The 20,807-nt window shown below is 45.6% G+C and overlaps 1 protein-coding gene across 3 annotated transcripts in view; it reads left to right on the plus strand.

Annotated features, from left to right (window-relative positions):
• Nucleotides 1-20,807, plus strand: part of Rapgef4 (Rap guanine nucleotide exchange factor 4) — a 286,523-nt gene that overhangs the window by 40,876 nt on the left and 224,840 nt on the right. For all 3 annotated transcript variants that reach the window (XM_006972425.3, XM_006972426.4, XM_076569671.1), the window contains exons 3-4: nucleotides 6,765-6,853; nucleotides 18,430-18,576. In XM_006972425.3, the coding sequence (XP_006972487.1) occupies nucleotides 6,765-6,853; nucleotides 18,430-18,576 (236 nt within the window). The remainder of the gene's footprint in view (nucleotides 1-6,764; nucleotides 6,854-18,429; nucleotides 18,577-20,807) is intronic.

A 20,807-nucleotide genomic window follows, 5' to 3' on the forward strand; every position in this document is an offset into this window, starting at 1 on the left:
GTACTTACGTGTGGCTAGTGCTCATCCGTGGTACCGTGTGGGACAGAGAGTATCCACAGAGTCAGTATGGCAGATAGTTGAGCTTCCAAGTGTGTAGTTGGAGAATTTCTCTCCAGGTCCCACCAAGTCTCGCCAGTCCCGGAGCCCACTTATAAAATAAACACACAGACTCTTATATTATTTAAAGTGCTTGGCCATTAGCTCAGGCCTACCATTGTCTAGCTCTTACTCTTAAACTAACCCATTTCTATAAATCTATACCTTGCCACGTGGCTCATGGCTTTCCGGCATCTTTACATGCTGCTTATTCATGGTGGCGGCTGGCAGTGTCTCCCCCACTCGGCCTTCTGCTTCCCAGAATTCTCCTCTCTCCTTGTCCCACCTATACTTCCTGCCTGGCCACTGGCCAATCAGTGTTTTATTTATACAGAATGATATCCACAGCACAAGTGAGATGGCATTTCTCTCCCCTGGGCTTCTTCTGCTCTTCACTCATATGTGTGCAGTCTGGAAACGGTTACCCCCCACCCCCAGGGCAGCAACCCACTTCCTAGATGGGTTCGGAAGGACAGCCTGACACACTCATTTAGCTGTATCCTTAAAGGTTCAAGTAATTATCTTCTTTAATCCAGGACGGATGTTACTCTGGGCTGTAAACAAAGCTTTCTTATCTAATGCTGTTGGCTATGTTTTGAATGAACCTCAGTAATAAATGTTATTTATCCAGGTGTGAATTGGGGGCAGAGAGAATTAATCAATAAGGTAGACGCTGCATTTCTAAGGTATTTTTCTTTTCATTAAGAAAGCAGCAGGGTTGGGGATTTGGCTCAGTGGTAGAGTGTTTGCCTAGCAAGAGCAAGGCCCTGAGTTCAGTCCTCAGCTCCAAAAAAGAAAGAAAGAAAGAGAGAAAGAAAGAAAGAAAGAAAGAAAAAAGAAAAGCAGCGACAGCTGGGAGAGGGTGGTGCACACCTTTATTCTCAACACTCGGGAGGCAGAGCCAGGCAGATCTCTGTGAGTTCGAGGCCAGCCTGGGCTACAGAGTGAGATCCAGGACAGGCACCAAAACTACATGGAGAAGCCCTGTCTCGAAAAACCAAAAAAAAAAAAAAAAAGAAAGAAAGAAAGAAAGAAAGAAAGCAGCGTCTCCCCATTTCTAGGTATGCTTTATGCTGCACTAACTTCCATCCAACTGCCTTGAATAACCAATGACTCATTCAAGAAGAAAAAAAAAGTTCCTCATCCTATGAAAGCCCTGAGGTGAGATGATTCATTGCTGGTAGAGAAGAGTCTCTGGTTCCCCCAGCCTCCCCATGCACCTCAGGGGTTGGCTTGTGCCTCAGGCAGCTGCAGCTGGTGGAGATATTCTGTGTCCGCAGCACACATCCTTGCTAAAGGACTGTTTGTTTCTTCTGAGTTCCACAACAGACTTCCTATTGGTGAAAATATTAAGGCCACTCCACGTAGTTAAAAGGGAAGTTTATTTAGTGGCGTAACTTACAAATGAAGGGACAGGTAGGTCACAGGGTCTGGGAAAGACGTAGTGCAATCCGGCGGTGTTCTCTGGAGAACTCTGCTCGGTCTACCTCCAGCGTCCAGGGTCCAGGAACCAAGAGAGAGGTGGCGCATCCAGATCTCAAGTCTTCAGGGTCCTCTCTTGGTCCTGCCTTGTAGGCATGACAGTTAACGAAGCCTCACTGGGGGTTGGAACTTCCAGATCAAAGCTGGAATGGCTACCCACTACAACTTCCTGTGCTGTGTCATTGGCCGGAGCTGTACCCCATGGCTAAAATCTAGACCAGTCATTGGTAAAGCTGATGAGATGTCCTGGATTTGATTAGAACAATCTTCACCAGGCCAGTGGGGCTAGGGCAGGAGCTCTTGGACGAAGCCTGTGGATGAGAGTGTGAACTTGTATAAAATCTGGCTCAGTTGGGGAAGAGCGCATGCGTGTGTGTTCTAGGTGGGAAAGCAGGGGCAGCATCATAGCAGAAAACATAGGAAATTAACAGCAAAAGTCACCTGTCATCCCCAGACCTAGAGCTGACTGATAACATTCAGTATGTATCTGTCCTGTGAAGTGTTTTCCCAGGTCTACACAAAAGTGGTCATGTTTCTGCTTTTACAAATTTCTCCACAAAGGGATAGGAGAGATGGCTCAGTGGTTATGAACACATGGACACTTGCTGCTCTTTGGAAGGGTTGGTTCCCGGCACCCACTTGGGGCAGCTCACAACCCATACAATTCCAGCTCCTGGGGATCTGACATTCTCTTTTGACTGCTGCAGGCATGTGTGAACAGAGCACACACACACACACACACACACACACACACACACACACACACACACACACACTGAAATAAATCTTAACATTCTCTACATATATAATTTTCAAACCAGCATATGTATTTTTCTTACTGATGTCAGTAACTTCGTTCTTTGGTGGGGGCCGCTTCTGCTTCTTAAAGCCGTTGTGAAGCAGATCTTGTATGGATCCAACAGGAATTGGATCACATCTGTAACTCGAAGTGAGTCACAGAGGCTGAGAGCAGTTGTTGCTGGAAAGGCCAGTGTGAGCTCATCACCAGCCTTTTATTCTGTCCCTGTGCTGGCTGGCTGCCCTCCCTGGCTGTACCTCTCCACAACATGGCCCACTCAGACCTGGCTCCCGGAAGCTGCCCCTGGGGCCCTGCTTACCAGCCCTGCCAGGCCTTGGCTGGCCCCTGAACTGGGCTTTGATCTTCAGTACTCCACTTGCTTGACCTCTAATCATAAATGTGAAAAACAAACAACAGGCAAAGATCAAGTTGTTCCATGGGGTCCCTCAGTTGCAATATTTAAGAGGAGAGCTGGTTTGCATGAGATTTTGGAGGGAGAATTTCAGAGTAACTTTTTCTTTTTTTAAATAAAAGATTTTGTGTGTGTGTGTGTGTGTGTGTGTGTGTGTGTGTGTGTGTGTGTGTGTGTGTACACTACATGTGTGCCAGATCCCACTGAGTTCAGGAGGGTATTGTGTGGAGCTGGAGTTTCAGGTGGTTGTCCAACTAGGGTGCTGGGAACTGAACCCTGATCCTCTGGAAGAACAGGAAGTGCTCTTAGCTGCTAAACCATCTTTCCATCCCTACAGGTGACTTCCCAAGGTCCACTCTTAATATAATATATGGGACCTAATGTGGTGATATTGTGTTCCCCAAAATATTGTGCACCCTAATAAACTTATCTGGGGTCAGAGAACAGAACAGCCACTAGATACAGAGGCTAGAAAATGGTGGTACTCACGCCTCTAATCCTAGCATTCCAGAGGCAGAGATCTACCTGGATCTCTGTGAGTTCAAGGATACAGTCAAGCATGGTGACTCACGCCTTTAATCCCAGGGAGTGATGGTAGAAGGCAGAAAGATATATAAGGCATGAAGACCAGAAACTAGAAGCTTTTGGCTGGTTAAGCTTTTAGGCTTTTGAGCAGCAGTTCAGCTGAGATGGATTGGGATGAGGACACAGAGGCTTCCAGTCTGAGAAACAGGATCAGCTGAGGAACTGTCGAGGTGAGGAAGCTGTGGCTTGTCCTGCTTCTCTGATCTTCCAGCATTCACCCCAATACCTGGCTTTAGGTTTTTTTTTTTTTTTTTGTAATTGAGTAAAACCAAAATTTATTATAAGCCACAGTCATCCTAGGCACCTCCATTATATATAACCTCCATGGTTCTGTGGGTTGTAGTCTGATTGTTCTTTATTTTATATCTAGAATCCACTTATGAGTGAGTACATACTATGTTTGTCTTTCTGGGTTTGGGTTACCTCACTCAGGATGATTTTTTTAGTTCCATCTATTTGCCTGCAAATTTCATGCTTTCATTGTTTTTCTCTGCTGAGTAGTACTCCATTGTGTATATGTACCACATTTTCTTTATCCATTCTTCAGTTGACAGGCATCTAGGTTGTTTCCAGGTTCTGGCTATTACAAATAGTGCTGCTATGAACATAGTTGAGCATGTATCTTTATGGTATGAACCAGCATTCCTTGGGTATATGCCCAAGAGTGGTATGGCTGGGTCTTGATTTTTATTAATAAGAACTTTTAAGATTCCTGCTACAACCTAATATCTAAATGGCTTTTCTCAGGGATTGCCAACTCAGAGACAATTCTGGTTCAGAAACTTCTGGTGAGGATCATAGCTAAATGTCTAAGTGCAGTGGATTCAGAAAATAAACAAAAAATCAATAACGCAGTCTTTACAATTTTATAAATAAAGTAAGCCATCCATTGGCTAGTTTAAAAGGAAACATGTTACTCTAGAAAACACATTACATGCATTCATTTATTATTTATAATTTATTATTATTATAATAAGATATTTATTATCTTATTGACAGAGTCTTGCTATGTCCCTTGGGCAGGCCACAAACTCATGGTCCTCCTGCCTTAGCCTTCTGAGTGCTGGGATTGTGGGTGTGCCACCACAGTGGTTTTGCCTTTAATGCGGATCTGTGAAGTTGGGTGTCATAGTGTGGCAAGTCACAGAACCCTTCCCCCATGTAGAGTCATAGTTTTCCAAGAATCACAATGCAGTGAAGTGTATTCAAGGTAAATCACACAGAATGTTAATGAATTATTACAGTCAGTGTTTTGTGTAGCCCTGGCTGTCCTGGTATCCACTCTGTAGACCAGGCTAGCCTCAAACTCACAGAGATCCACCTGCCTCTGCCTCTCACGTGTCAGGATTAAAGGCTTATATCACTATGTTGGGCCAATGGATCTTACTGTTGCGGGCCGCAGGAATATATCATAAGAACTCAGCTGGTTATGGCAAAGTCACTACCTGGAGGGATCATGGAATTCCTCCAGAGGAAGCCAAATCCCAAGGAGTTTTTGGTGTTACTTGGCTTGTTATATATCAGCTGTCTTCTGTTATGAAAATCATGTGTGCCTTCATAGCTTTCCCAATTGACTTTTCCCCAAGAAGGACTAACAGTGTAGACTGAGCACTCTCTGGACATACACATTCCAGGTAATTTGGAGAACAGACTCAGGGAAAGGCTTTCTCTGGAATCAGATATCTCCCTTAGCCACTTTCAAGGACTACAGGAAACACCACCCAGGTAGGCGCCCATTGTTAGTCCCAGGTGGACTAACAATGATAACAGCCCACATGCAAGTCTCCTGACTTAAGGTAAATTCCACAAGGGGACACCACTAGGTCAGGTAGACACTAAGTAATAGCTTTACACAATTTAGCTCAGACCCCTCCTTTCTTACAGCCTTACTAACTTTATAGACCTCTAACTACTTACCTAGCCACTTCTAGGAATATTTAGATAACCTTCTGTGCTAACAGCTATGCTCAGCCAGAACTCCCAGTTCAAGCCTCCCTGTAATTATCATTATTGGTAGTATCCGGCCAGGTCCATCACCGGATGGAGGAAAGTACCTTATCAGAGATACCTCTGTACTCTCTAAGAACAGACTTAAGCATCCAGGCTACCTGTTTGAGAAGGCCTGGCGGATGTGCCAATTAAGCCTTACTTCCTCCTTCCCTAAACCTTGCCTCTAGTTCCAGATCTCCCTTTAACTATCACCAGAGGCATCTAGCTGTACACAGGTTGCCTAGAGACTGAGCATACTTTCCCCCACCCTGCAGAAAAACGGCAGACAGCTTGGACAGATAGGAGCCACAGGAAAAAAGAAGACAGTTTTATTTTCTCCCATTGACCTAGCAACTTATAGATTTTTAACATCCTTTACCAAACACATTTAAGATTATAGTTGTGCACGTAAGATCCCTCTTCTTAGATATTACCCATATTTAGCCTTTAGTTAATTCATTAGTCACTTCCCCTTTGGGTCACAAATGGTAATTAACAACTAGTGCCCCTCTTTGTAATTCTTATCAACCCTCCATTTGATCCTGATAGTGGACAATCACTACCTGAGGAAGTTCAGGCTGAGTGTCCTGGGTGGAGGGGAGGATTGTCATTTTGGGGAGATATATAACTGTAAAGCAGGAGGGGGAGAAGAGAATGGAAGAACGAGATGGGTAAGAACTTGAGAGGAACAAACTGAGATGGGGAAGAAGTAGATTGAAGGGCTACAGGAGAGTACTAGAGGAACGAGATGGAAGATGAGGAAGAGCCAGATGGGGAAGAACAAGATGAGGAAGAGCCAGATGAGAGAGAAGGAGACAGGAGAGGAGCTGATAGGGGAAAGAACTAGATAGATGAGAACCTAGAAGGGACAGAACTAGATGAAGGAATTAAGATAGAACGTAGAGGGGACAGTAGATAAATATAGAGAAATCAGGCAAGAAAGGAGCTAGACATGAGAACAGAACTGTAGCTGTGTATAAAGGATGTTATGCCAGGAGAATTAAAGCGAATGGACCAAAGAACTCTGCGTGCGTAGACTGATTTACCGACCTTAAAGAATAGATCCTCAGCTGGTTGATAGAGCCTTCCGCGGACCCTGGGAGGGGACTATCGAGGGGCTGGACCCCCATAGTCCTCGATATCTTACCACTGTCAGGATGATCCATTAGCTATTGTAGCTCAGTGTCTGGGAGTGTTCTGTAGATAATCTGCTTCCGATGATGTTCAATCTGTAGGATAAGCTTTGTGGATGGATGGCATGAGGGAAGCCATGTTGCATTCTTGTGGGAATAGATGAGGGAAAGGTGAGAACAAGCCATGCTTGTAATACCCAGTGAAGATCTGTCAGGTTATACAAACAAACCTGTACGTGGTGTGTTTACATCATTGTTTCTTTTTCAGTATTTCGTCAAGGTGATATTGGAACCAATTGGTATGCTGTGCTAGCCGGGTCTTTGGATGTGAAAGTTTCTGAGACCAGTAGTCACCAGGTAATCTACTCTGTCATTTAAAAAACAATGATAGATGCATTGTTACTGCTGTTTTGAGGGTTTTAAAAGATATTTATTTTGGAGAATTTCATACATGAGCACTGTATTTCCACCACCTCCAATCTCCCCTTTTTCATTTTAACTCTTTGTGTCCCTCCCCCAGCTCCTTTTCAAATTCATGACCTTGTATACCACATTGTTTTTTAGACACATTTTCAAACCTCCTTCGCCATGTTAAGAGTTTGTTGAATTCCTTTGATTGGTCATGTCCCAAACATACATTGAAAGTCTTGTGTGGGTGAGCTCGTTGGAACGTCCAGTGCAGGAACGCGCGGGCTGGCTGTCTCCTGGGAAGTGCAGACAGTTCCGCTGAGGTGTGATAGACAGTTTCATCATTGCTGTACAAGGTGAGGGTGAGCCCCAGGAGGAAGAATGTTTCCTGTCTCCCTTGTGTGGTGACCTTTCTTCATATCACTGGCCCTCAGCAGCATCCTAGGAGCTCCAGAGATGCAGGGAAAGTAGCTGAAGCTTGTGCCCTGAAAGACCTCTCCTTCCTAAGTCAGGGTGATGGCTCAGTCAGGAGAATGTCTGCTGTGCAGATATGGAGACCTGGGTTCGGAGGCCCAGCATCCACTCAGAAGCCTGCCATAGCCAAATACACCTGTAGTCACGGTTCTCAGAGGGAGGCAGGGACCAGCCAATCGCTGGAGCATATTGGCTGGTGAACTGATGAGTTCCAGACTCAAGGAGAGACCCTGGCTCTCGAAGGTGGAGCCCAGTTGAGGAAGACAGCCAACACGGAACACCTCTGACCTCCATATAATAGTATATATGTGTGCGTACACACACACACACACACACACACACAATCTATGAGACAGTTTCTGAGCCCTTTTTGGTAGCACACTTCAAATAGGAAAATATTTGTTATTCTAAATTTGAGATTTACATTTTGTAGGGACTTGTGGCCAATCATTCTCTTTAAAAAGCATTAATTAATTAATTAATTTAGTGTGTGTGTGTGTGTGTGTGTTTGTGTGTAATTGTAGAAGATCCTGTGTCCACACTACAATCTCACTATACCCCACAGCTCAGAATTCAAAGCCTTGACCCCTGTAGATACCTCTGCCTGTTGCAAAACATGTCTGTTTCTACATGCAACATGAGAGGGTCCCCGATTCTACCTGTTCTCGGATGTAGCCAGAGACAGATGGGGCCCAGGCTCTCAGGCAGCTCAAGGTCCCAGCTGTGAGCCAGGCAGAAGAGAGTGGGCAGGATGGCTGGCCCCCCTTCCCCTAGGCTTCCTGGAAAGAAGAAGTGTTGGTGGGGGGGAGCCCGATCTACCGGGGCTGGCTGTGTGGTGGGCACTGGTCCCCTGCCTAGTAGGCGCGAGGGGGGGGATGGTGGGGCGGGAGGGAGACAAGAGACACAGAGTGATTGACTTTAAGGAACTGCTGGCTCCCAGGTTCACAGGGCTTGGCAAACCTGACCTCCTAGGGCAGCTGTCCGGGGTGGGGGTGAGGTGAAGTTGAGGGAAAGGGGAGGTAAGAATTGATGGAGGCTGAAAACCGACTTCTTTCTTCTGTGGGAAACCCCCAAGGAATCGGATTTGTGTTTAAGGAGGACGGATTGGGATAAGGCCCACCTACTTTGGGAAGGGTAATTTACTTTCTTTGAAGTTTATTTCTGGGTGGCAAGATGACTCACCAGGTTAAAATGCTTGTTAAGCAAGCCGGGGAAGCCAGTTTGACCTCTGGGACCTAGGCAAAGGGGGAAGGAGAGAAAGGCTGGACTCCTTTTCCTTGGTGGTGTCCCCCCACACAAATGGTAGGAACCCTCATTGTTTACAAGGCCCGTCCCCAACACTGGGTTGCACCCACTCATGGGTTGACTCGTGTGCTGTGTCGTGCGTGGCCACAGAGAAAGCATGGTCTCCTTAGGATGACAGAGTGGGAAGCTGAAGAGCTGGAGGCCACTGGGATTCCTGTCATCCCTGTGCCCTTTCTTTGAGATCTCGGTAAAGAACTCCACTGATCCCACACTGTAGAAAAGTGTGGAAACACTCAGGAAATGAGTGGGTCTGTCAGCTTCAGGCCCTTCCTTATGTGGGGAGGATTGAAGACAGACCACTGGACCTCCGACCACAGGCTCCATCCCACCTGGGTGCGGGTGGGGTGCAGCTGGGGAGGGAGAGGTAGGAACCACTGGCGACCACCTCACTCTGTCTCCAAATGACACAAAACCCTGTGGAGAGCCACACAGCTCCATACTCAATCAACTCCAGTTACATTCTTCCTTTCCCTGTGGGACCCCAGAGCCACACCCCGCTTCTGCAGCCTTGCCTCTGGGCAGCGGCCTTCCCCCAGCCCATTCAGGGTAACCTGGGTGGAGAGAGAAAGCCCCGGATGGGATGGCAGGGACATGAGCCACCACCCAGAGAGCTCCCCGGGGAGCTGATGCTCTTGCTCCCATTTTCACATTTCTACCTTGAAGCCACGTTCGCCCTAAGAATTCTGGGAGCTGCGGAGCTGATGTTCGCCCTGTGCGGAGGAGCTTGCAGAGACCTGCAAACCCTCATGCCTACCTCTGCGTACACCGCGTTTATTCCCCTACAGCATCGAACAAAACCCACTGCAGTGTGCTGTGTCAGAGGCGTGCCTCCTAGCGTCTCAGACAGCCTCCCTGCCTTGATTGCTTCTGCTATCTTCTGACACTTTGGCCAACAGCAAGGGGACATGCCCACAGGCAGCATCCGTGTCTAACGGAGTCCCAACACGGCTCACATGTTCAGGAGGATTTCTACTTGGCGACGAGGATCTTGTGGAGGACTCGTCTCTCCAGCCCCCCGGTGATGCCTGTCTGTGCCTCCAGGAACATCCTTCCCAGGACACACAGGCCTGCAGAACCCACCACCAAAACCAAGTCCTGGAACCTCATGTACTTCCGGGGCTGCTTACCTAGGCTGGATAGTCCCGCTTGAGTGAACTAGAGGGGTGTGCTTTTTCATTAATACGTTAGTGGATTGGGCCTGGAAGTGAACAGGATAACATGTTATAAACAAGAAATATTAATAAACCTGAAATAGGCTTATAAACCTCATTACATCAGACAAAAGCACCCAACGTGTGTGTGTGTGTGTGTGTGTGTGTGTGTGTGTGTGTGTGTGTGTGTAGTGTGAAGGTGAGAGGTCTTATTTTTTCCTGCAGATTTATAGGTGAAGAGACTTTATGGTATAACAAAGATCTAAATCTAAGTGACTTTTAAACTAATCTAGAAACATCCAAAGTATGACAAATTTCCAATCATACCAATTCCTGAAGACTGCTGACAGAATTTCAAGTTTCAAAACTAGGGAATGGTGGTTTAGGATGTCATTAAAGCCTTGCTTCTCTGTAAAGGACACTTATCTCACTCTTGTCTTTATTTGCTACGAACCCAGCAGCTAAATTCTGAGGTCCCTGAGGTCTCCTCGCGGCACTTGGTCGGGTATGAGTATCCGCAGTTAGACACCTGTAAACTGAAGCCAATAGGTCCTGCCTTAGGGAGCCCGTGTATATAAAGCACTTAGTACAATAGTGAGCCCATGTATATAAAGCACTTAGTACAATAGTGAGCCCATGTATATAAAGCACTTAGTACAATAGTGAGCCCATGTATATAAAGCACTTAGTACAATAGTGAGCCTATGTATATAAAGCACTTAGTACAATAGTGAGCCCATGCATATAAAGCACTTAGTACAATAGTGAGCCCATGCATATAAAGCACTTAGTACAAAGTTGGGTGCTTTCCGGTGACTTTTTAATACAAAGTCGGTTGCCTAGAAGGGAGAGCGGCGGGCTGCCAGGCCTGCAATGCTAACATTGGTCACAAGAGGGCAGTGTTAGAACACGGAAAGCAGGAATGCAGCTCAGTATTTTGAAACTGCAGGTGTTTAATTTTTAGCCATTTCACCAGAGCAGAAGATCAGGGCTGCACTTGGCCTTGGCCTTCACTACATCCCACCCCCTCATCTGTCATTGCGCCATTATCTGGCGAATTTTACTCTGATTTTAGAAAAAAGGCCCCTTACTGCTCTTCTCTCTAAGGTCGACTAGTGGACCTGTAGTCGTCCCTGCCTTTGCCTTCACAGCAAAGATGCTTTTACGAGTCGCATTTTTGTTTATCAGATTTGAAGTACAGCTATCCACCATCCCCACCCCACCCCCACTCCCGGGTCTTCATTCATCCTCTTGGTCCCTTCACCTTGTTTTTGTTTTCAGTGACGTCAACATTTGGGGTAGACATTTGTCAGGCACATTTCTGAACGGGTTCACGAAGCCCGGGGAAGGTGAACGGTGCCAAGCAGGCAGTGGTTGCTCATCATCGCTGACTCCTGTCTGCTCTGGCTGTGGCTGCCTTGATTGTTAGGAGCAGATTTTTTTTAATTGCCTTAGCATTCTGCACAACTCATCCTACACAGTTTTGTTACTATGTATTCTTTGTTTGGGTGACGGTACTGGTCGGTCGGTCGGGTAGGCTCTCTGCTCAGTGTGCATGGCCTCCTCATTGGTTAGAAATGCCCACGACAGTTCATGCTCTGCAAGCCAACCCGATCCAGCTTGTCTGATGTCCCTCAGCTGTCTGAGAAGCTGATTCCAGGGACATGCTCTAAAAGGAACGCGCCTGGCTGTTGCTGTTTGCCAGAAAACACATTGGACTTAGAAGTATTTTACCTTCCTGCTTGGCAGTCAATCCTTTTACACGCGTACAGTTGGATGCCTTGACAGACTCTGAAATTGGGTTCCATTCAATTTTATGACTTAAAGGTGCTTAGAGGACTCAATAAATTCCAGGAGCAAATTCAAGCTCATGAGCTAGATGCAAGAGCTTTGAAACTGAATGGGAAATATCTCCTATAGGCTGAAAAAGAACATTGTAAAACATTTGCTTTGTAAGAATTTAGTCTATCTACACACTTAAAGATAATCCAACCCAAGTGAGATTGTTAATTCTTGGCTCACTAATATGGAAATGAATGAAGTCTGACTAACTAAAAGACCCCATAACTTTTTTGGGGGAGGGATGACGGTTGTTTTTGTTTGTTTTTTCATCCAGGGCTCACTATACAGCCCTGGCTAGTCTGGAACTGAATATTTAGAAGACCAGACTGGCCTCAGACTCTCAGAGATCCACCTCCTCTCCCTCCCAACTAACTGCTGGGCTGAGAAGCAGGAGCTACCACACCAGGCCTAAGATCTGATAACTCTTCAAAATTACAGAATAATTAAAAAACAAACCTTCATGTGTTTATCACTGACAGTGCTCACATCTATTGAATCGATTAAATGACTCTGACTCCCCCAGAACGTCTGTGTAAGCTGGGTTTCAACAGATGCTTATAAACAGTCTGCCGGGCCCAAAGTTTCCCAGCTCGGACGGCGCCCCTAACTGCCTGTGGGGTGTAACCTTGGCCTTCCTAGTCCCGCCCCTGTTTCCATACTGTACGCACGAAACACACGTGAAATGGTTCTAGTGGGAACGCCTGCTTTAAGATGGGAGTTTTCCATAACGCAGATGCACAAAGCAGATAAATTAGGGGTGATTAGACGCAGTACAAAAGGATTCTTTGATTTACGGCAGGGATTGTCAGAAGGGTTCCTTTGAATCCAAGCTCCCCCAGAGAGCTCAAGTGTTTTGCAGATCATTCAAACCACTTGACATCCAGACTGGGGGGGGACAGAGAAACTTGGAATTTCAGTGTTGAAAGCCGTCATTAGCTGAAGCTTAATACAACATGACTAGAGAGAGTCTCTGTTGTTTAAATAATAGCAAAAATATAATTTGCTTTTTAGAAGGGTGGAAAGCCTATACATGTGTGGCAATGTGACTGAGTTAGGAATTGGAGTTTCCTCTGTGTTGTTTGTTTCTACTTAATTCTGCCAAGATGGCTCAGCCGGCAAAGGGGATTGCTGCCAAACTTGACTGCCCGAGTTCGAGTCCTGAAGCCCGCGGGGTAGAAAGAGAACCAGCTCCCACACGTTGTCACCCTGAGCCCCACCTGCATGCTATGGTATGTGTGTCATGGCGGCTGTCCCCCAAATACATAAACGCTTAAAAACATGTATTCCGCTATTAATCTTATTAAATGGATCGTGACCACGTCACCCAGGACTCGGGTGACATTTTGCCCAAAGCTATGGAGGCTGTGTCACCGAGGCCTACGATGGCTCAGGCCTCCTCTGTACCAGCTTTGTGCCTCCGTGTGGACCTCCTTTGCCTGGTGCTTGGTACCCGTCACCATGGGCTTGCTGACGTCTCTTGGCTTAGTGCCAGCAGCTGAGGTAGCTGCAGATTTGGGCGGCGAAGGCCCAGGCAGGCTTAGGGACGGGGACGCACAGACTGAGGTACATGTGAATAATTTTATGTCAGCTTGACACAGGCTGCAGTCACCTGAGAGGAGGAATCCTAATTGAGAAAATTCTTCCATAAGATTGGACTGTAGGCAAGCCTGTAAGGCATTTTATTAATTAGTGATTGACGAGGGAGGGCCTAGCCCACTATGGCAGGGACACCCCTGCGCTCATGGTCCTGGGTTCTATTAGAAAGCAGGCTGAGCAAGACAGTAAGCAGCACCCCTCCATGGCCTCTGCATCAGTTCCTGCCCCCAGGTTCCTGTCCTGATTGAGATCCTGCCCTCACTGCTTTAGATGATGAGCTCTTACATGGAACTGTGAGTGAAATCAACCCTTTCCTTCCCTAGCTGCACTTGGTTATAGTGTTTCATGACAGCATTGATAACCCCAAGACAGGGAGTCAGGAAGCAGGCCCAGTTGGGAGCTGGACCTACACACAGGCTGACTTGGAACTCTCCCCAGAGTGACTTCCAGAGAACTGTGGGCTACGGATTGCCTGTGTTGTCAAGTGGCATGTCGGTATGTTTTTCCAAGGATCAGTAGAAAGAGGCTGTCCATAACTAAGAGACTGACTGGTTTCTGGTCTCAGTTCTTCCTATAATTGGCCTGTTTTGGACAAATTACTGAACATCTTTGAGTCTGAGTTTGTCTAGCTTATGAAACAATGATAATGGTCATGATGGTGCAGGATTATAGTATCCCTAACCTCAAAATCCTAAATGTTTCAAATTCTCAAACTTTTTGAGTGCTAGGGAAGGAACATTCTCTATCTGATCCCGCATGACGGTAGTTCAAACACAGTTCAGGGGATGGAATGATGGCTCGCTCGATAAAGTACCTGCCACAGAAGCACCAGGACCCGTGTTCAGATCTCCAGTACTCATGTGACAAAGCCAGCTGGGTCACATGCCTCTGTAACCCTGCTGTGACAGGGGCTGGGAGAGGTGGAGACAGGCGGATCCCTAGAGCTTGCTAGCCAGCCAGCCTAGCCAATCGGTAAGTGCTGAGCTCAGTGAGAGACCCTGTCTCAAAAGACCCTGCCTCTGGCCTCCACGTGTGCTCCTGCGCATCCCCATGTACATGTGTGCACACATGCACACACAAAACACAGCTCAGTGTATGCACGAACTTACTTGGAATATTGCATAAAGTTGTTTTCAGATTGTGCATAAGGAAGAATGGCACAGAAGTGGTGTTGTGTTCAGACTGAGGACCCCTCTCATTCATATATACATATATATATACACATACATATATAATTATATAATATATATATAATGCAAATATTCCAAAATCTTAAAAAACAGGAAATCTAATCCCAAGCATTTCGCTCAACCTCTCCTGTCAATAGGAACATGCATGGGTAACTAAGCATTTGTTTTGAGTCATGCATTGTTTAAACAACATAATCTCAGTTTTGAGGGGCGGAAGAGATATCACAGTCAAAACCGTGTCCAGTCATGGCACAACATTCCACCCACATGTCTGCAGATCCCCTAACCTCAGGGGGATCCTGCACCATCTCCTGGCCTCCAAGGACACTGCACACTGGTGGTGCACAAATATACATGGAGGTAAAAGACCCATATACATGAAATATGATAATTAAGAAAACCCTTTTAAAGTAGATCAGCAGGTTTCCCCTGGGGGAAGCTGGGCTCACTCAAGAGAAGGGCAAGGAAGCTGCCGGTGTCTCCCACTGTCCTACCTCTTTGTAGAAGGATGTACCTTCATGGCGCCCGTCCAGCACTGTTCTCCAGCTGGTGAAGATGCTCCAGGTAGAACCTTACATGTGTGTCTGGATCTGCGCAGAAAGCTACAGTGGTCTGGGAAGTGGGCAGGTGTAATGAGTCTTGCTCTGTCCCACCAGTCAGCTCCCAAATAACGACAATGAGACTTACTATTGATTATAGAAGCTCGGCCTTGGCGTAGGCTCGTCCCAGTAGCTCTTATAACTTAAATTAACCCATTTCTATTCATCTGTGTTTTGCCTCATGGCTTTTTACCTTTCTTTTATTCTGTGTATCTGATTCCCTCCGTGTCTCATTGGCATCTCCTTTCGTGCCTAGATTCATCTTGAGTTTCCTCTCTCTGCTCAGAAGTCCTGCCTAGCTATTGGCCATTTAGCTCCTTATTAAACCAATCACAGCACTATATCTTCACACAGTGTACAAATAGCCCACAACAGGTGGGTAACCTGGTAGGGCTCCAGCAGCCTTGCCTAAACCCACCTTCATCTCGGGAAGGTGTTTACATTCTTGAATCTTTACCTCTTATTTGAAAGGTCCTCAAAGCTAATGCAGAACAGGACATTTATTCAGTGTTTCCAGTCTCTCTGGCTGGTGCTGATTATTGTCTTCATTTTTTGTGTCAGTGAGCAATCCACAGACAAGCAGAAGTCATAAACACTCTCCTGAAAGGTACCTGAGAGATAAGCTTGGTCCATGTGAGTAGTCTTGCAGCCTATGTGTCAGCTTTAAAGAGATCTCATGTTGCATGTAGAAACAGACATGTTTTACAACAGGCAGAGGTATCTACAGGGGTCAAGGCTTTGAATTCTGAGCTGTGGGGTATAGTGAGATTGTAGTGTGGACACAGGATCTTCTACAATTACCCATATTTACCTTACCTTTCAACCTGTGTTCACAGCAACATATTAATCCTGATGCTTAGGAGTACGTTTGGATGTGATTTTATTTGATATTTTTTTTCCTGAGACGATAGGAAGCCCAGATTCCAACGTCAACAAGATGAGGCACCCAAGGATTGCAATGATATCGGTTAGCCTTTAGAACAGACAAATGGTTTCTCACCCTTCAATCTCCTGGTGCTCAATATCCTGGTGCCTAACCAATACCTCCCATATCCATTCCAATTCCTAAGTAAATTTGTCCTAAAAACCATTCTGAACCTGATGAAATTGAAATTTGAAGTTGCAAACAATGCAGAGAGGTTTTCTAGCCTGAATTTCAAGGTGAGAATGTATGTGTAGTTTGACTGACATGTTGGATCGAATCCAGGTCCTCATGAGTCCTAGGCAAGTGCTATACCACTGGCTGTTGTCATTTGTGACTCTGTCCTTAAATTTGACTGGATCAAACACAAAGAAGGAGATGTAGGAAGGGCTGATCACCAGTCACTTCTGGTGACAGTGTGGCTCCTTGGAATCAGACTGTGAGGGTAACATACCACCACAACGGAGTTTTGGAATATGACTAAGCCTGGGTAAATCGAAAGCTCCGGGAGAAAGCAAGCATTCCATCTTGTATCTTTATTACAAGAGCCATTCTCTCCCAAGAAGACAGGTCATGTTGAGTGCCGCAGCCCATATTTGTGTATGCTTTGGTGACAGCAAACCTGTGTCAGGAAGGGAGGTAAAGAAGCCTGACTCATCTGTACGCCCCGGCTAGTTCCTATGTAACTGAAGTCTCCACAACCCTCTTCCTGCAGTGCTCATGATGGGTTTTCTCATCACCACTAGCCGGGCAGTGGTGGCGCACGCCTTTAATCCCAGCACTTGGGAGGCAGAGGCAGGTGGATCCCTGAGTTCGAGGCCAGCCTGGTCTACAGACAGAATTCTAGGACAACTAGGATTACACAGAGAAATCTTGTCTTGAAAAATAAAACAAATAAACAAACAAGTCCTCACACTGGAAAGCATGTATTAGGGAAAAAAATTGGTCCTGAAGTAAAGAAATAGAAGAATACAATAGTCCAGTGGGAGCCTCCAGGGATCCCTTTATTTTAGGGGATTTGTGGAAGCCTATAATTTGTCACAAGCCATCTCACGTTTCTACCAGAATCTGAAAGTTACTCACCAACTTCCCGAATATCAATAGTTCTGGGTGTGCTTTTTGAATGGGTTAGTTTTAGTTTACAGATGTTCTTCTGGGGAATATATCAGTGGCTGTTCTTAAATTTTGCCCCAGATCTTTTTTCCCTTTTCTGAAATATTATTGATTTTTATTTTCCTGAACATAATTTTAGGGGGTAATATCTTTGCAGAAGCAACTTAGCATGGCTGGATTCTTGTGTGCATTTGTCCTGGTAATGTGATTGCAGAGTCACTAACTGGATCTTAATAATATTTGCCAATGATTATTGTGTACTAGATGCATGGAAGGAGAAGGGAGCCTCCGAACTTGGAGGATCACCCTTGTGTGTCTCCATAGCTTATAACGCCTGCAGAATTCATCTCCACGTGGTCTTGAGGCGGCTATTTGCATTGTTTGAAAGTAGTTAGATTTAAATATGAATGTTCTTGCCAATGTTGCGTGTAGAGAGGAATTAGTTTTTACAATTTCTTCAGAACTTTCTTGAGCACGGACTCAGGACGTTTTATAAACAGCTCCACAGTGCTTTCTCTGGTGCTGTTTTTCCTCTGTTCCGGCTGCAGGAGGCAGCATGACACAAAAGCCTGGCATCTCTAGTCGGAAAGACTTAGAACGTGGCGCTGTCTCTTTGCTTCCTGAACTGAGGCCTCTGGGAGCTCACCAATCAGGGCTTCGGTTTTCCAGGGACAGTAGCAGTCCTGTTCCAACTTCCTAAACATTGCGGTCATTCCTTCTCGCCAAAAGGACCTAGTCCCCTTTCAGTAAACGTTTCTTCTTTTCTTAAAGCAACTAGTAGTTAGATCAGATTATTGTCGTTAGCAGTATTTACAGTATCCACAAACTAGAAACATCTTAGTGGTCCCAGGATGAGAATGGATGAGCAAATGGTAGCATGGCCATGGAACGCAAAACTACTCACCTACAAGAGGAAAAACACCCACTGACCCGTGTGAGAACGTGGGTTACTCAAAGCTGTTATGTCGAGCAAAGGAAGCCAGACACAGATTAGACCCTACTGCCTGTCTCTTTCTATGGAAAGTTCCCTAGCAGGCAAAGCATCCTTCTGAGGATGGAAATCAGGGCAGTGATTTCCTCCGATGGAAGGGTCTTGACTGGATCAGGGATACAGAGAACCTTTAGGAGTGAAAGAAAAGTTCTAAGTCTTGATTGGATATCATTTGTATCAGTGTCTATGTTTGCTGAAATATGTTGAACCACACAGTGAAACTGGGCATTTATTTTACACAAATTATACATCAATTTAAAGAAGAAGCAAGTATCTCACCCGCTGTATCTTTAATTTTCTAATGACTTTTTTTTTTTTTTTTTTTGGTGGGGGCGTTTTCAGGATGCGGTGACCATCTGCACCCTGGGAATTGGGACAGCCTTTGGAGAGTCCATACTGGACAACACACCCCGCCATGCGACCATCGTTACCAGAGAGAGCAGTGAGCTCCTCCGCATTGAGCAGGAAGACTTCAAGGCACTATGGGAGGTGAGCTCCAAGGCGCCCTGTCAGTGAATGCAGTTGCCAGAGAGAGAGAGAGAGAGAGAGAGAGAGAGAGAGAGAGAGAGAGAGAGAGAGAGAGAGAGAGTGTGGATAATGGCGAAACAGTCAAGCCTTAATGTGTGCTGTTCTGAGCTGGTGGATGGAATTTAATTTTCAAAACTTGTTTTTAAAATGAGTGAGTGAAAAAGGCATTTTGACATAAGACATCTTTTTTTTTGTTGCTAATTTAGTGCTTGCTCGATTTTCTGTGGTTTGACATACCTTATAATTATTTCTTGAATGACCATAGAGTGTTTTATGAATTTTCTCTTTCCTATTCCACGGATGTATTCTTAACCAGGGAACAAAATACTTTGACATTTTCTTTTGCATTTTAAAAATCATTATTGACACATTCCCGGAGAAAGTGGAATGAATGGGGTTAACATCTGGTTCATTTAAATGCTTTTAAAAATGATGTGCTCTATAATAAGGTATGGAAAACGAGGGGGGGGCATAAAGATGTCTGGTGACTTGCCAACTTCAAAATGCATAGGTGGCACAGCAGTGGATGGATGCCGCTGGTCCTGGTGGCTTTTGCATTTACCGATGCTTCCCAGCATCCCTCAGGGCACAGAGCTCATTTACGGGAAGTGTGAGGAATACATCATCTTCGAGGCAGTCATGGTGGAGAGAGCACTCATAAAGGCCTGGCCGAGCCTTGCATCTTTTATGCTCTCATTCCTTTTCAGCTCCTTTGGCTTTGGATTCTAACCTGGGGTGGCTCCTTGTCTTTGTCCCGGGCTCAGTATGTCTAGAAGTCGGCCCCTCCAGCTGGCAGGCCTCACCACTTGTCCCGGTTTGGCTAAGATTTCAAACTTGATCTAAAGAAGAATTTTGTGTAATCAAATAGTTTCCTCCAGAGCCAAACAAATGACTGATGCATTGATGGAGCTAGCCTGCAGGTGAATGAGCCATGATGCCCAGCCTTGAAAGTCATGCAAAGCTTTGGAAGGCCTCGCTGGTGAAGCCTGGTACTTTTATTCTTGGCGGCCATGAATAAATTGTGGGGTTGCTTGTTTGAAATGTTTCTCTTAGAAAATTTTAAAGAGCTCCAACTGCTCTGTAAAGTTCAGAGACAAAGCTCGGGTTTTTTTTTTTTTTTTTTAGGAAGGAAAAGTGAAAGTCAGTTTGTGTGAGGTGTGTGGGCAAAGATATCGTCAATCAGAAGGGGCCAGGTTCGAGGCAAATAAGCAAGTCGTTTTTGTAATGGGGAATTTGGGGAAGTGACTTAAGAAAGAAAGCCGTTCCTACAGGTAGCGTGGGCCGCAGTAGTCACTCTGTTTGTGGTCAGTCATGTGTCAGCCTGATAGGGGAGCTTTGGGGAAATACAAAAAAACACTTATTTCAGTTAGGGGCCTGCAGTGCTGTGAAGGAAGTTCCTGAGAAATCACTGCCTACGGACATTAAAACAGTCTGCAAGACCGTTCTTCAGACAAAATAATAATGCGATGAACCTTTGCTACCGGCTACGTAGCCCAGCAGTTAACATGCAGCTGAATTTGCTTGATCTTGCTTCTCTTCTGAGTCTCTTTAATGTTCCCGGGACATCATGATGTTCCATCCTGACGTTTCAATATGTAACTCAAGGAAATTAGCGTCCTGCTACAATCCATAATGTCATTATGTGCATATAGAATGTATAGTAGTATCCTGATATCTAATAACCAGTGTATACTTCATGTTTCCACAGTTATGCCAAAAACATGTTTTATAGATATGGTTTTTTTTAAACCAGGCTCAGGTGAAAATAAAACCAAATTGTATTCCATTTGATTGCACTATAGAGCTTGCTCTGATAGCTTTCTCCGTGTCTCTCTCTCCTCCTCCCCCCTCTTTCCTTCCCCTTTGTGTTCCCGTCTCTTCTTGTCCTCAACTTCTGTAAAAGGCCTGGCCAGTTTTCTCTCACCCCAAATTTGTCAGACCGTTTCTCAAGCTGTCTCCATTGATGCCTCAACCCCACGTTTTCTGTAAATAGATGCTAGGGTCAAAAGTTAATCCAGTCAAGTCCCAGAAAGTGGGGAGTGGCTGCTGCTGAATACAGCAGGAGGCTCATAATGGCTGTATACTGTTGGCGATGCTTCTGTCTCTTGGGTAGCTTACATCTACATACCTCAAGGCTGATTCCCATTGTTAAATGAGGAAACTCACCCTGAAGGCTGTCATGGCTGCCTCTG

The sequence above is a fragment of the Peromyscus maniculatus genome, chromosome 4 (genome assembly GCF_049852395.1).
Source record: "Peromyscus maniculatus bairdii isolate BWxNUB_F1_BW_parent chromosome 4, HU_Pman_BW_mat_3.1, whole genome shotgun sequence".
Lineage (NCBI taxonomy): Eukaryota > Metazoa > Chordata > Mammalia > Rodentia > Cricetidae > Peromyscus > Peromyscus maniculatus.